General features: G+C 34.5%; 1 protein-coding gene across 6 annotated transcripts in view; it reads left to right on the forward strand.

Moving 5' to 3' along the window:
• The window catches only part of CTNNA2 (catenin alpha 2), a 453,719-nt gene that overhangs the window by 401,049 nt on the left and 40,553 nt on the right, over window positions 1-12,117 (forward strand). For all 6 annotated transcript variants that reach the window (XM_052682457.1, XM_052682450.1, XM_052682451.1 and 3 more), the window contains 2 exons: window positions 1,154-1,354; window positions 11,436-11,587. In XM_052682457.1, the coding sequence (XP_052538417.1) occupies window positions 1,154-1,354; window positions 11,436-11,587 (353 nt within the window). The remainder of the gene's footprint in view (window positions 1-1,153; window positions 1,355-11,435; window positions 11,588-12,117) is intronic.

The following is a 12,117-nucleotide window of genomic DNA, read 5'->3' on the forward strand; positions in this document are numbered from 1 at the left end:
TTTTAAAATACGGACAGAGAGTTTTGACTTTCAAATGGCTCTGAGAGACAGCATAGCAACCTTACAGTTTTCATTCTGCATTTAAAATTCAGCATCATGTAAACCATTTCATGAACTCTCCACTTGTCCAACATTGGGTTTCTAACAGTGTCACTCCATTTTTGTGGCAAAGGAGAATTAACAAAAAGCTGTCGATGAACTGATTGACTTAGTTTTACTTATTTTGTACAGTTGTGTTTTTTTTTTAGCTTACTTGTGGCTGTGACAGAGAAGTAAATTGCTGTTTAGAGTTGATGAATTTCTCAGAGCAAGTTAGCTCAAATAAGAAATTCCATAATGATTTTATTATTGAAATGATTTTTATCTGTACTGGCTGGAGGAAAATGATGTCCAAGCTAGTCAAAGTCTGCTTTATCCTTTCACATTATCTGTATGAGAGGGTACTACATAAACTATGATGCTGCAACATATGAGAGTGAATGGCTCAATTCTGTGCCAAGAAAAATTAATGGAACTCCCGGGATTTCCATAAGCCCACTTGATATTCCGTCATCTGAGCAGACTCACTGTAGTTGACTGTTACTTCAGAATATGCTGTCATATATGATTATACTGTGTGTCATGAAATATTCACATCTTAATACTTTGTGCAGATGGAATGGATGAAGCAAGGGAGATGAACCGCTCATGCACAGACTCCCTGCTATTAGCAAAGACCATTTGCTGTTATCTTTTCAAAATGGTTCATTTTCTTTTCTAACTTACTTAGGCACAAATGAAATATACATATTAAACGTTTATAGAAATGGGTAAATTAATCTTCAGGAAATTGCCCAACTGTTTATTAGAGTATCTGCATAATATCTGTCCATGTTCTTTTTTGCAATGAATTTTATTACGTTATTCTTATCATAGAACTTAATGTGATACTTAAAATTAGTGTAGAACCATGACACACTGTTTTTCAAACAACTGCAGATTTGCACTCTCAGCATAGGTGAGAAAACTACATTTTAAAGATAAAGATTGCATAAGATAAATAACAATTTTTAATGTATTTATGTTTCTCTTTTACCAAAATCAGTAAGCTTTGCTATGATGGAGAGTAAAATGAAATGAGCCTTATATCTGTGCATTTCTCCCCACTTTCCAGAAAACCATATTCTGGAAGATGTGAATAAATGTGTGATTGCACTCCAGGAGGGAGATGTTGATACCCTGGATAGAACTGCTGGGGCCATCCGAGGCCGTGCAGCCAGAGTCATTCACATCATCAATGCAGAGATGGAAAACTATGAAACTGGAGTTTATACTGAGAAGGTACTGGAAGCAACCAAACTGCTTTCTGAAACAGGTAAGCTTGTGTGAAATATCGCTCAATATTAACTCATTTAAAATCTCCAGTTAGTTTTACCAAGTCTACAACTTAGACGGGAATCAGTGAATGAAAACAAAATCTAAGCAGTCAAATTAATGACAGTATATGCTTTTTGTTTTTCTACTCAGTGCTACTGCAAAAGTCACATTGACGAGAGCTGTGTAAGAGAAGATATTCAGTGATCCATCAAAGATTGTATACTTCATCAGAGTTGCAGTGTATTTGAATAAATAGCACATGGTTTGTTTTCCAAGATCTCAAGCTGTTGGTTATGTATTTTGTGTCCCTATCAAATGGTAGTGAGGCACTGGAACAGGTAGCCCAGTGATGTGGTTGATACCCCATCCCTGGAGACTTCGAAGGTGAGGCTGGATCAGGCCCTGGGCAATCTAATCTAGCTGTGCTGTCCCTGTTCATTGGAGGGGAGTTGGACTAGATGGCCCTCAGAGGTCCCTTCCAACTCTAAGGATGCTAAAATCATTACAGACATTATTCTGTGGTCTGTGCAGGTGAACATTGGTGACTTAAGTGATTCTAATCAAAACAAATTTTCATTGAAGCTTCATTCGAGCAACTGAAAGTTATATTATCTGAAAAAAAGTATGTATTATCTGAGAGACTGTGAAGTATGCTAGATTGAATGGAAAGGAAAAAAAAATGTGGATTGTTTTTAACTTGGTTTTGCCTTCGCTGACAAAGAGCATGATTCATCTGACTAACTGCATGCAACTACACTTTAGGCTCTTTTTTACTCAGTATTACCTGTTGCTGTATGTACACATGAATTGTTCAGTCTGGGCAGTAGTATCAAACACTCTCAAAGATCTGCATTTCATCAGATGCATCATACTTTAAATTGCATTTAGTTTACAGAGTAGATCTCCACTCATGGTACAAACAACCAGGTATTATGTAGATGCACACAAGGGTAGATATTTGAAAATCATAGAGTCACAGAATAGCTTGGGTTAGAAGGGACTTTAAAGCCCATCCAGTTCCAGTCCCACTGCTGTGGGATGGTTTCCCCCTACAAGCTCAGGCTGCCCAGGGCTTCATCCAACTCAGCCTTGAACACCCCAGGAATGGAGAATCCACAGCTCTCTGGGCAGCAGCGCAGGGCATCACCGCCCTCTGAGTGAAAAATTTCTTCTTAACATCTAATAATAATAAATAAACAAACAAATAAGATAATAAGCTAGATCTTTTCAGATTTAATGAGATAATGTTTATCTTCTAATGTTATATAAAAATTTTACTACTGATTTTTCAAAGGAGTACCTGTCAATTATAAAGCACAATTAAATAAACAAGTAATGGGCACAGTGAATGCTTACGTTCTTTACTTAATGTACGTTTTGATATAATCTGATTTATAACTAAGTGCTATAGGCCCTGGACTAAGTGCTTCTTGACAACATCAATTTATTAATGCTGGACTCAGTGCTTAAAACTGATCCCCTGTTCCTCAAAGTCAAACGTAATTACTTATTTTGTACTAAGTAAAATTTAAAAAAACTTATGAGTAATAAACTAGGAAGAGAGAAAAGCCACATTACACTACACACTGCAACACAATTTCTTGTCTATGGCTTTTTAAGCCACTTACAAAGTGGTTGGATATTATTTCTCGATGGCTGATGATTAACAACACAGTAAGCATTATTGGCTCATTTTGTAACCCTAGAGTAAAATATTGGTATTTAGATGACACTGCTCCATTCTGTGCCCTGCTAATTTATGCTGTGTCCTCTACCCTAGAACTGGTCTCTATCTACATATGTATCTGTATAGCTATGCATATAGATATGGATCTATCTATGAATGTGTTCTTCTATGTTCCTTATAGTCTTCAGCTTGAGATCTAGTACAGAATAAATCAATGATGAGTCATTTAGTCAGGCTCCGCCCACATACAGATATCAAAATCTGTGAGCAACATAACTCTAACCATCTCATCTTTTTCGTTTTTGTTTATCTTTATTTTTACTTGAACTTTTGTTTCTAAATGAAATACTTTTGAAAGCTGGAGAAAATTTAGTTGAATTACAATAGGAGGGAAATAAGCAGAGCACACTTCTTTTATAACTATTATTTACCTTTAACTGTCAGCTCAGAAAAGGAAATCTTCTCTTAACATGTAAGCCTCCTTCTCTCAGGATTTCATGGGGTTCTGTGAGTATGGGATTTGATCAGAAATATAGACACAATATTTTGGAAAGAGAAACACTAATGCACGTGCTAACGTATACTGGAGGAAGAAAGTTAATCTTTGCTGTAAGTGATATTGATAGTTTTCGAGAAAATGCAATCATGCAAGCCTTACTTTAATAACTTTTCACCTTAAAGTTTTATTTGTTTGTTGTTTTAATTTACAGCCTAAATCTCCTTTTAAATGTATGGTTATTTCTTTCTACTGTTTCTGTGCTTTCTCAGTTGTGCTTGACTAACCCACTGACTTAACAGCCAAGCACTTGTTTGAGGCTAGATTATTGTCTTAGAGTGGTATTACATCAGGATGTATTGGCTAATGTCTCTTTTTAATTGGGTACTTTTATTTTCCTTTAAAAACAAACTAAAAGCTTGACTCTCATTTGCTGAGATTCTTATAAATCTAAGATGAAAACTATAAAACCACTGAATCTATGGGTCTTACTCAGAACAAAGACAAAACACAGATTTCAGTGGATGTTAAGTGTGCGCTGGAGTACACTAAAGCTTCAGGGCTTAATTTTCATTTGTGTCCTTGTTTTTTCGGGACAGTTGAGAAAATAATGTATTCCTACATCTTTAACTTGGTTTCCTACAGAAAAAGGGCCAGTGGCTTCCTTGTCAGGCCATGGCTGGGGATCAGGATTAGGAGCAGTGGACAGAACCAGGGCCAAAAACAGCCCAGAGATTGGCAGACAGGGATTTCTGTAGGGTCCTGTTGAATTTCTCCTTGTTGTTTACCACTGGCATTTACTTAGCATTTTTAGAGAAAAAAAAAAATGCAATTTAAAAAGTCAGAAATATACATAATATATAATTCCGCTATATATGGTAAAAGGAAGAAAAAAGAGGAGGAGGGGAAAAAAGAGAGAGGAGAAGGAGGTGAGAAACAAGGAAAAGGACAAAATGCAGGGCAAGGGAATAAGAGAAGGCAGAATGCAATTTCTGTATGAATCTTGAGAACTTTCATTATGCTGAGCACCTCAGAAACCTGCTGAAAAGGGCCCATTGCCTCTAATAAGGATTCAGATCAGAAACTGGAGTTTCAGCTTTTAGCATGTTTTAGAAATACCCTAATAACCCGATAACTGGTTTGCTTTTGTTTTGTTTTGTTTTTCCTGTTAGCTTTTCTTTTTAAGTATGTCTCTCTCTCTGACTTCTATTTTGACTCAAATTCTATATTTTGTCATTATTTGAATGGACTAAGGTTCAAAATGAGCACTCCTGGCAATTCAGCAAAAAGACTGGGAGTTTTATCAGTGACAGTAAGACAACCTTTGAAGATATTTATCACTAGGCAAAAGCAGCTAAATGATGTTATCAAAGCTAATAGTAAAATGTTGTAGAGATGGATTTTTTAACAATGATATGAAATGAAAAAAATGCAGAAGCAAGAAGATAAATTTAAGCATATCAGTAATCAAAAAGGCATACTGACTCTGAGAGAGAGCAAAAAATTCTAAAATGGAAACTATTTTAAAAATGAATGATGTTAAATTCATGTTTTATGTGAGCTCCAGGTGGTTATAGTTCAACTTATGGATACTGTCATCCTCACAATGAGACCCTATATCCAAGGACGTTTATGAAATTATGGCTTTTATTCTGCAAAGCATTGCCACACTTTAGAGTTTTGCTAAACTGAAGTGCAGAGATGAAGGTATCACCAACAAAAAGCTTTTAATACATTATTTAGGAAAAAAAATCACTTTATACCAAAGAGCCAGTGAAGATTCAAAATTACATTCATATTTCAAGGAAATGCTTGGTTTGATTCAAAGAATTTTTAGCTAGAATACAATGAGAAAATATGCAAAATATATTATAAAGTAATTATGTGAGACATGTAAGAGATGATTAGATCACAGCAGTGTCTAACACACTCAATACTGTTTCTTTTTCTGTCCATTTTCACAGCTTTAAAGTGGAATATATACTGAAGGAGAATATAATGTAATTGATTCAGATTTTTCAAAGTTTGTTTTTTTTAAAAAAAAATCCTTCACACATAGGTGATTGGAAAATGAGAAAACATAGAGTGAATTTTAAAGTCTTTGATGGATTAAGAAAGAGAAGAAAAGTATAAATGATCATTTCTCAGCATGTTAAAAAAAAAAAAAAAAAAAAAGCATCCTGTATTACTTCAGGGGCAGTGCTGTGGTTGATACTGTATGACATATTAATCAGCTGGTGAACAGAAAGAAGCAAAATTTGCCAAAAGAAAAACACTAGATTGATGCATGAGAGTACAGGAGTTTCATTATCAGAAAGATGACAATAAAAGATAATTTTATTTAATTTTTCAAGGTAAAAGGAACATTTATCTAAACTGAGGACATTATATTCACTGACAGAAAGGCTCTGAGTTAATTCATCCTCTCAGAAAAAGAGATGTGTCAGCAATATGAACAGTGGGGCACACATACTCTTTACATGCACAACATACCTCAAATTAGTGCATAAGACTAATGTCTAATGGGGAAATGGTTTCAAGCCTAAAGAGCGTGGATTTAGGTTGAATATAAGGAAAAAGTCTTACAGTGAGGATGATGAGGCACTGGCACAGGTTGCCCAATGCTGTTGTGGATTCCTTGTCCCTGGAGACTTACAGGGTGAGGCTGGATCAGGCTCTGGACAACCTGATCTAGTTGTGAATGTCTGCATTTATTGCAGGGGAGTTGGACTAGATGACCTTTAAAGACCCCTTATGTGATTCCATGTCCAGCAAATATAGGTGGAGAAATGCATTGAAGGTTGACTGGCTTCAACAGAATGTTTTGTGAATATGAATGTGATTTGTACATTAATTTAAAATAAAATTTAAAATAAAATCACTGGTATCCCTTTCATCCTCTTGCCTACACACATCTACATGCAGGTATACACAAACTTATAGCTAATGCCACAAATGGCAATTCGCTCTGATTTGTGCTGTATGATCCATTTTGCATCCAACAACCCACAACTACTTTCTGGATTTAAATTTTTGAAGAGCTAAAACCAGCTTTTATTTGGAGTATTAACCTGAAGGTAGTTCTGTTTAGTAGTAATAAAAGTTGGGGGCTATACACTGCATGTGGTTTTTATTTGCATAAGTAGGCAGGAGAATGAGTGAGACATCTGAAATTGATGAGACACGTATGTCCCTACAGCCTTCTTTTACAATCCTTGTTTGCATGCTTTTTGAAGTACCCTTTCATTACATGATTGCCTATGTTTGCCACAAGGCACTTTCCTCTAATAATGTTTACCTTAGTTTTCCCCTGACATTTCCTGTTAATGACAATTCAATCAGGTTAAAATTTGAAGGGCTTTTTCTTTTACATGTGTCCATATATCACAGTACTTGGTAGCATAACCACATCATAGAATTATAGAATCATAAAATTGCTCAGGTTGGAGAAGACCTTCAAGATCATCAAATCCGCTGCATGCAAATATTCCATGTTTCTACAGAGGCTGCATTTCTCTCCTATGCTGGAGTAGGTATATATTCATTAACCATTTCAACAAGGAAAAGGTGAGTCAATGAATAACAAGAAGAAAAAAGATGGTCTTGTGCTTGGGCCAGCTGAGTACTAGTAACACTTCATCATTTTCTCTGCAATAGCACTAAAAATACCATATTGCCAGTTTTTCTTCACTTTTACTTTTGTTCTTTCCTGAAACACAGAATTTAATATCCTGAACTAATGAGCATTTACATTTGTATTGCTGAGTATTTAGCTACAACAGACATCAGTGACCACATCTCTGAGCACAGAACAGCAAACTTTGAAAAGCCAACTCAGTGACATAAAACATAAACATAATTATATGCTAGCACTTCTTCATATGTGACAACCAAAACAATATTAATATATATGTGTCCACATGTCTCTGCTCAATATGCAACAAGCAACAAAATATTTATATCAAATCTGCTCTTCTCGACAGTTAGTCTAATGCTGTCATATGTGGTAAATTGCTTTAATAGACAGGTATAAAGCTTTTTCACTTTAATTAGCAATATGATAATCAAGATTCAAATGTTGAGAATTACACTATAATCTAGGGCTACAATTTAGTGAACCACTTATGGAGTATTTAGAATTTTCTAGTAAATATTTACAGTTCTTATCGTACCCGATTTTACCAAACTCTTGAGACTAAATCAGGTGACATGTATATTTCCTACTTCACCCTCCAAATCCAATTGAGATACTGTGCCATCTTGGACAGGATATGTCAAGTAAATATGAGAACTATTTTTAAAAGACCTGTTTAAAATCCTTAAATATCCTGGGAGAGGGTGTTCCTTCTTCAGATAAATAAGATGCCATTAAATCCATTTGGAAATCCATTTTAGGAGTAAAAAAAATGAACAACAAAACAACAACAAAAAAAGAAACCTGAAAGAAGTTTCATCCGGAAGTCCGAATTTGTTAAGTTATATTTCCTTTAATAAAACCTATTAAATCTGAATAATGACTTGTTTCTGTAACAGAGCACCGTTTTTTTTTTGAGGAGTGGGTCATTCATGGAATTTTTTTGTTATCTTAACCTCCTCTGGTAGCTTTTAATTTACCGTTGTGCCAGTCATCCTTGATGGTTCTACCAATTTATGTGATGTAACTGTGATCTTTAGTAGAAGCATAGATTATGTGTGTGGGATTATCAGGGACCCTCCAGCTTCCAACAGTGTGGTGGTCAAAATCTTTAGTATGGCATGTGCTTTCTGATTAATTTTAACCAAATCTCTTTGTCCAACTTTTTACAGTCACTTGCAGACTATTTTGACTTGTGCTTGGCACACAAACAAATAAATGAATGCAGCTCTATCAAGAGCTTGCCAGGGTGCAAAGCAGACTACTGACAAAGCCAGTATGTCTGAGAACAATAGTTTCTCAGGAGCTCAAGTATCTAGTTCGTCTGAGAACAGTTTAGCTTCAGAGAACAACTTCTGGTCTTAAGGTGATTGATTCCCTTAGATTTAAAACCCTGAATATAAAAAATTGAGTATTTCTCAACCTGTCTCTTTAAACTGAAACCTCCAAGAGGTAGCTATAATGATGCTGTTAAAATAAAATTATATATACATATGTGTCTAGTCCTCTGGATAGAAAAATTGCTTGAAAACTGAGGCCATTTTTTTTTTTCCTAAAGTATGATTTATCTTTGAATTTCAAATTCATAGCCAAAGTCTCTTTACATGGTAAATAAATTGTCATCTGTAATTGAAGAGCTTCAACTCCTGATACAGGTTTGTTATCTTTGTCTGAGTTCTTCTCAGCTTAAGAATATCCCTTTTTGTACAATATATGACAGATAAGAAAAACAGGAGTTTTTGTGGGTACAATTGAATTGGATATTTACCATACGTCACTGTCATGGAGCTCCTCAAGTGTGTCCCAATAACCTTAACAGCTCTCAACTCAATTTTCAAAAACTTTACTGTGTTAAAGGGTAACTTAGAAAAACCTTTAGGAAATAGCATCTAATTAGTTTAAGATGTTTTTTCATGCTTATCTAATCAAAACTAAGCACTGATGTAAAAATACAGTTGGTAAGCAAGTAAACAATTCATAATGTAGTTTATTTCTATTTTTAAAAACAGATAATTTTCATATGTAATAATGTAAATTATGGACTAATTTGTGGCCACATAGGCAAGGTTAAAATTGTTGAAGCTTTCACATGCAATGGATGTGGGTTACTCTGTCAAAAACCTTACCAAAGTCAAACTACAGTTAGCAGAACAGGTTGCCCAGTGAGATTATGAATGCCCCTTCCTGGAAGTATTCAAGTTCAGGCTGGATGAGGCTTTGAGCAACTTCGTGTAGTGGAAGGTTTCCCTGTAACAGCCTGTTGGAACTAGATGATATTAAGGGTCCCTTCCTACCCAAACCATTCTGTGATTCTATGGCAGTGTTTCTCTCTCTCTCCATTATTTAGCTACTCTGAGAAGGAAAATGTTGAAATGTTTTGATACACCCAATTCATGACAAATCTTTCGCCTGTCCAACACCTGCTCATTATTTATAAAATAATTAAGCATTATTGCTTTACGTTATGTTTCACTTCTGTCTCGGTACTGAAAATAGATTGAATGTTCTATAGCTCTTCTCTTTTACCTTTCTAATAATAGATGCCTACTTTTTTCTCTAAAATCTCTAAATCTAAACATTAACTGTTATTGCTTTTTAACTTCTTAAGTACTGTAGATTAAATTCTGTATATTTGAAGATATATTTGATAGATATATTTATGTATGTTTATATAGATAAACTGTCCCTTCCTAATTCAGGTCTGCTGCATTTACTATTAACTGTGTTAAATACCTGATCAGATTTGCTGTTTAGGAAATTCTTGACAGAAATTTAGGAATCCTAAATATTAGGATCCTTTGCCTCCTTTTCTACTGCCATTTTTGCATTTCTAACTTTGCTTGTTTTATCCCATTGACCCTAAATATTTTTATTTTGATTCTTAGTTAACTTGTTTTCATTATATTTTTAAGGATTGTTTTTTTTGTTTGTTTGTTTTTTTTTTGTTTTTTTTTTTTTAGGTTAGAATTCATTATGCAATTACATTAGTCTCCCAATATCCTTTCAAGTGTTCCATTAATTAAAGATAATTTGGTATATGTATTTACTTCCATCACTCTTCAACTCCTACTTAAAATGTTTCCCCTTTGCTTAGCAGTGTTTTATTAATGTTTACTTTTTTGAAGTCTATTGTCAATATCACTTTTTCCTGTTTGCCCCAATACATTCCAAGCACTTTTGCGCTTACTGAACATTATCTGCATGAAAAATTCAATTCAGTTCTTTCATCTTCGTGCATGAACAAACATATATAAAGTCAGCATAAGCAAGATTTAAATAGATTAATCCCTTTAAAGTTTTCTCTTTTAAGAAAAAGCATTCAGTGAGTATTACTGAAATGCTAGAAACTGAAAACAACAGTGAGTGCTTCCAGTTGCTCTTCAAAATGTAAACTAGTCTTGCGTCATGTTTTTTGTGTTGTTTTTTTTTTTTTAATTATTTTTGCTTTAAAACAGATGTTAAGTGAGAGGCATTAAATATACTGTTTTCAGTATGAGTAAGAAGAAATTTAAGGGCATTTATTTAAGAAGAAAATGGGGTTTTCTGCCACAATGAAAATTTACTTCCTAGAAGAAATGATGACTTTTGTTATTACAGTTACTTCAAGGAAAGCTGTTGAAGTATTTACGTAAACAAATAATTGCTTTAGGATATGTTTCATAAAGCCCATGCTACATTTGATAATACCATTACCTTATAGCTATGACTACTTTTTCTAATATATACAAGATGATAATAAAGAATGTCTTTTTATATGCCTTCACAGAGGCCGCTTGCTAACTCTTGCATTCCAAAGGTGTTTTGTCCCTTTTACTATTCAATATGAGCCAGACTAGAGTTACCCAATCTAAATTAGTAGGTGGAATAGCTATATTTTCCTTTGATCATTTGATATAGATATTGTACTATGTTCATTCCAAGTTTAAAGGTTTTAAAAGAATTTTCCTGATAGATCACATAATGAGCTATTGATGTCATATAAAACTTAGTAAAGAATCAATTAAAAGGAAATTTTTGTATTCTTTATTATTCAGTTGGTGGCAAGACTATGAGGATGGCTGTTTTGTCTGTAGTAGAAAATGTGCCAGAGCTCTGTACAAAAAGCATGCATGTAAAACTGCCCTGTGAGCCTTCCTAGGTCTTGAAGTCGTGACAACAACATGTACCATGCCTACTGAAAAGTGTTTATGCCCAAGGGCAGGGAGAGAATGTTCACAGAAGGAGGTGTCTAATCTTGTTGCCTTTCATTTTCTTTAATCTAGTTATGCCACGTTTTGCTGAACAAGTTGAGGTTGCCATTGAAGCGCTGAGTGCGAATGTACCACAGCCATTTGAAGAGAACGAGTTCATAGATGCCTCCCGCTTGGTTTATGATGGAGTTCGTGACATCAGGAAAGCTGTTCTGATGATAAGGGTATGTAAGGCACCTGGGAAATAAAAGTTGGGACTTGAAGAAAAGTGCCACACACTGGATAAGAGGAATAGAAAAGCTACTTGGACTCAGCCTTGTTTTATAATTTGCCAGAAAAGCTTGACACTGAAACAATCATAAAATAAAAATCTGTGCAGAAAAAAAAAAGTATTCTTAAGAAAAGACGTCAGGGGATGAGCAAGAAAATATTATTTAACATTTTAGAGATTATTTGATCACAACTGCCCATAGATGGAAGCTCAGTATTAACTAGATCCACTTCCATAGCAGTAGCAATATATTACTAAGATTTTCAAACTTTGTGTAGAATGTTTTTTTAATGTATGTGTGCTGCCTAGGATATGAGGTAAGTCTGGTTAAAATCTAAATGAATAAATAAATTATCTTGCAGCTCCAGTGAATCTTTGCAGGGATGGTTTTGAATGTTTACTGAGCTGAAGAATGTGTCATTTCGTTGTTGACTAACCAGTTGATTCAATTTGCTCAGGCATATTTATTTATTTATTTATTTA

The sequence above is a fragment of the Tympanuchus pallidicinctus genome, unplaced genomic scaffold (genome assembly GCF_026119805.1).
Source record: "Tympanuchus pallidicinctus isolate F22 unplaced genomic scaffold, pur_lepc_1.0 scaffold2, whole genome shotgun sequence".
NCBI lineage: Eukaryota > Metazoa > Chordata > Aves > Galliformes > Phasianidae > Tympanuchus > Tympanuchus pallidicinctus.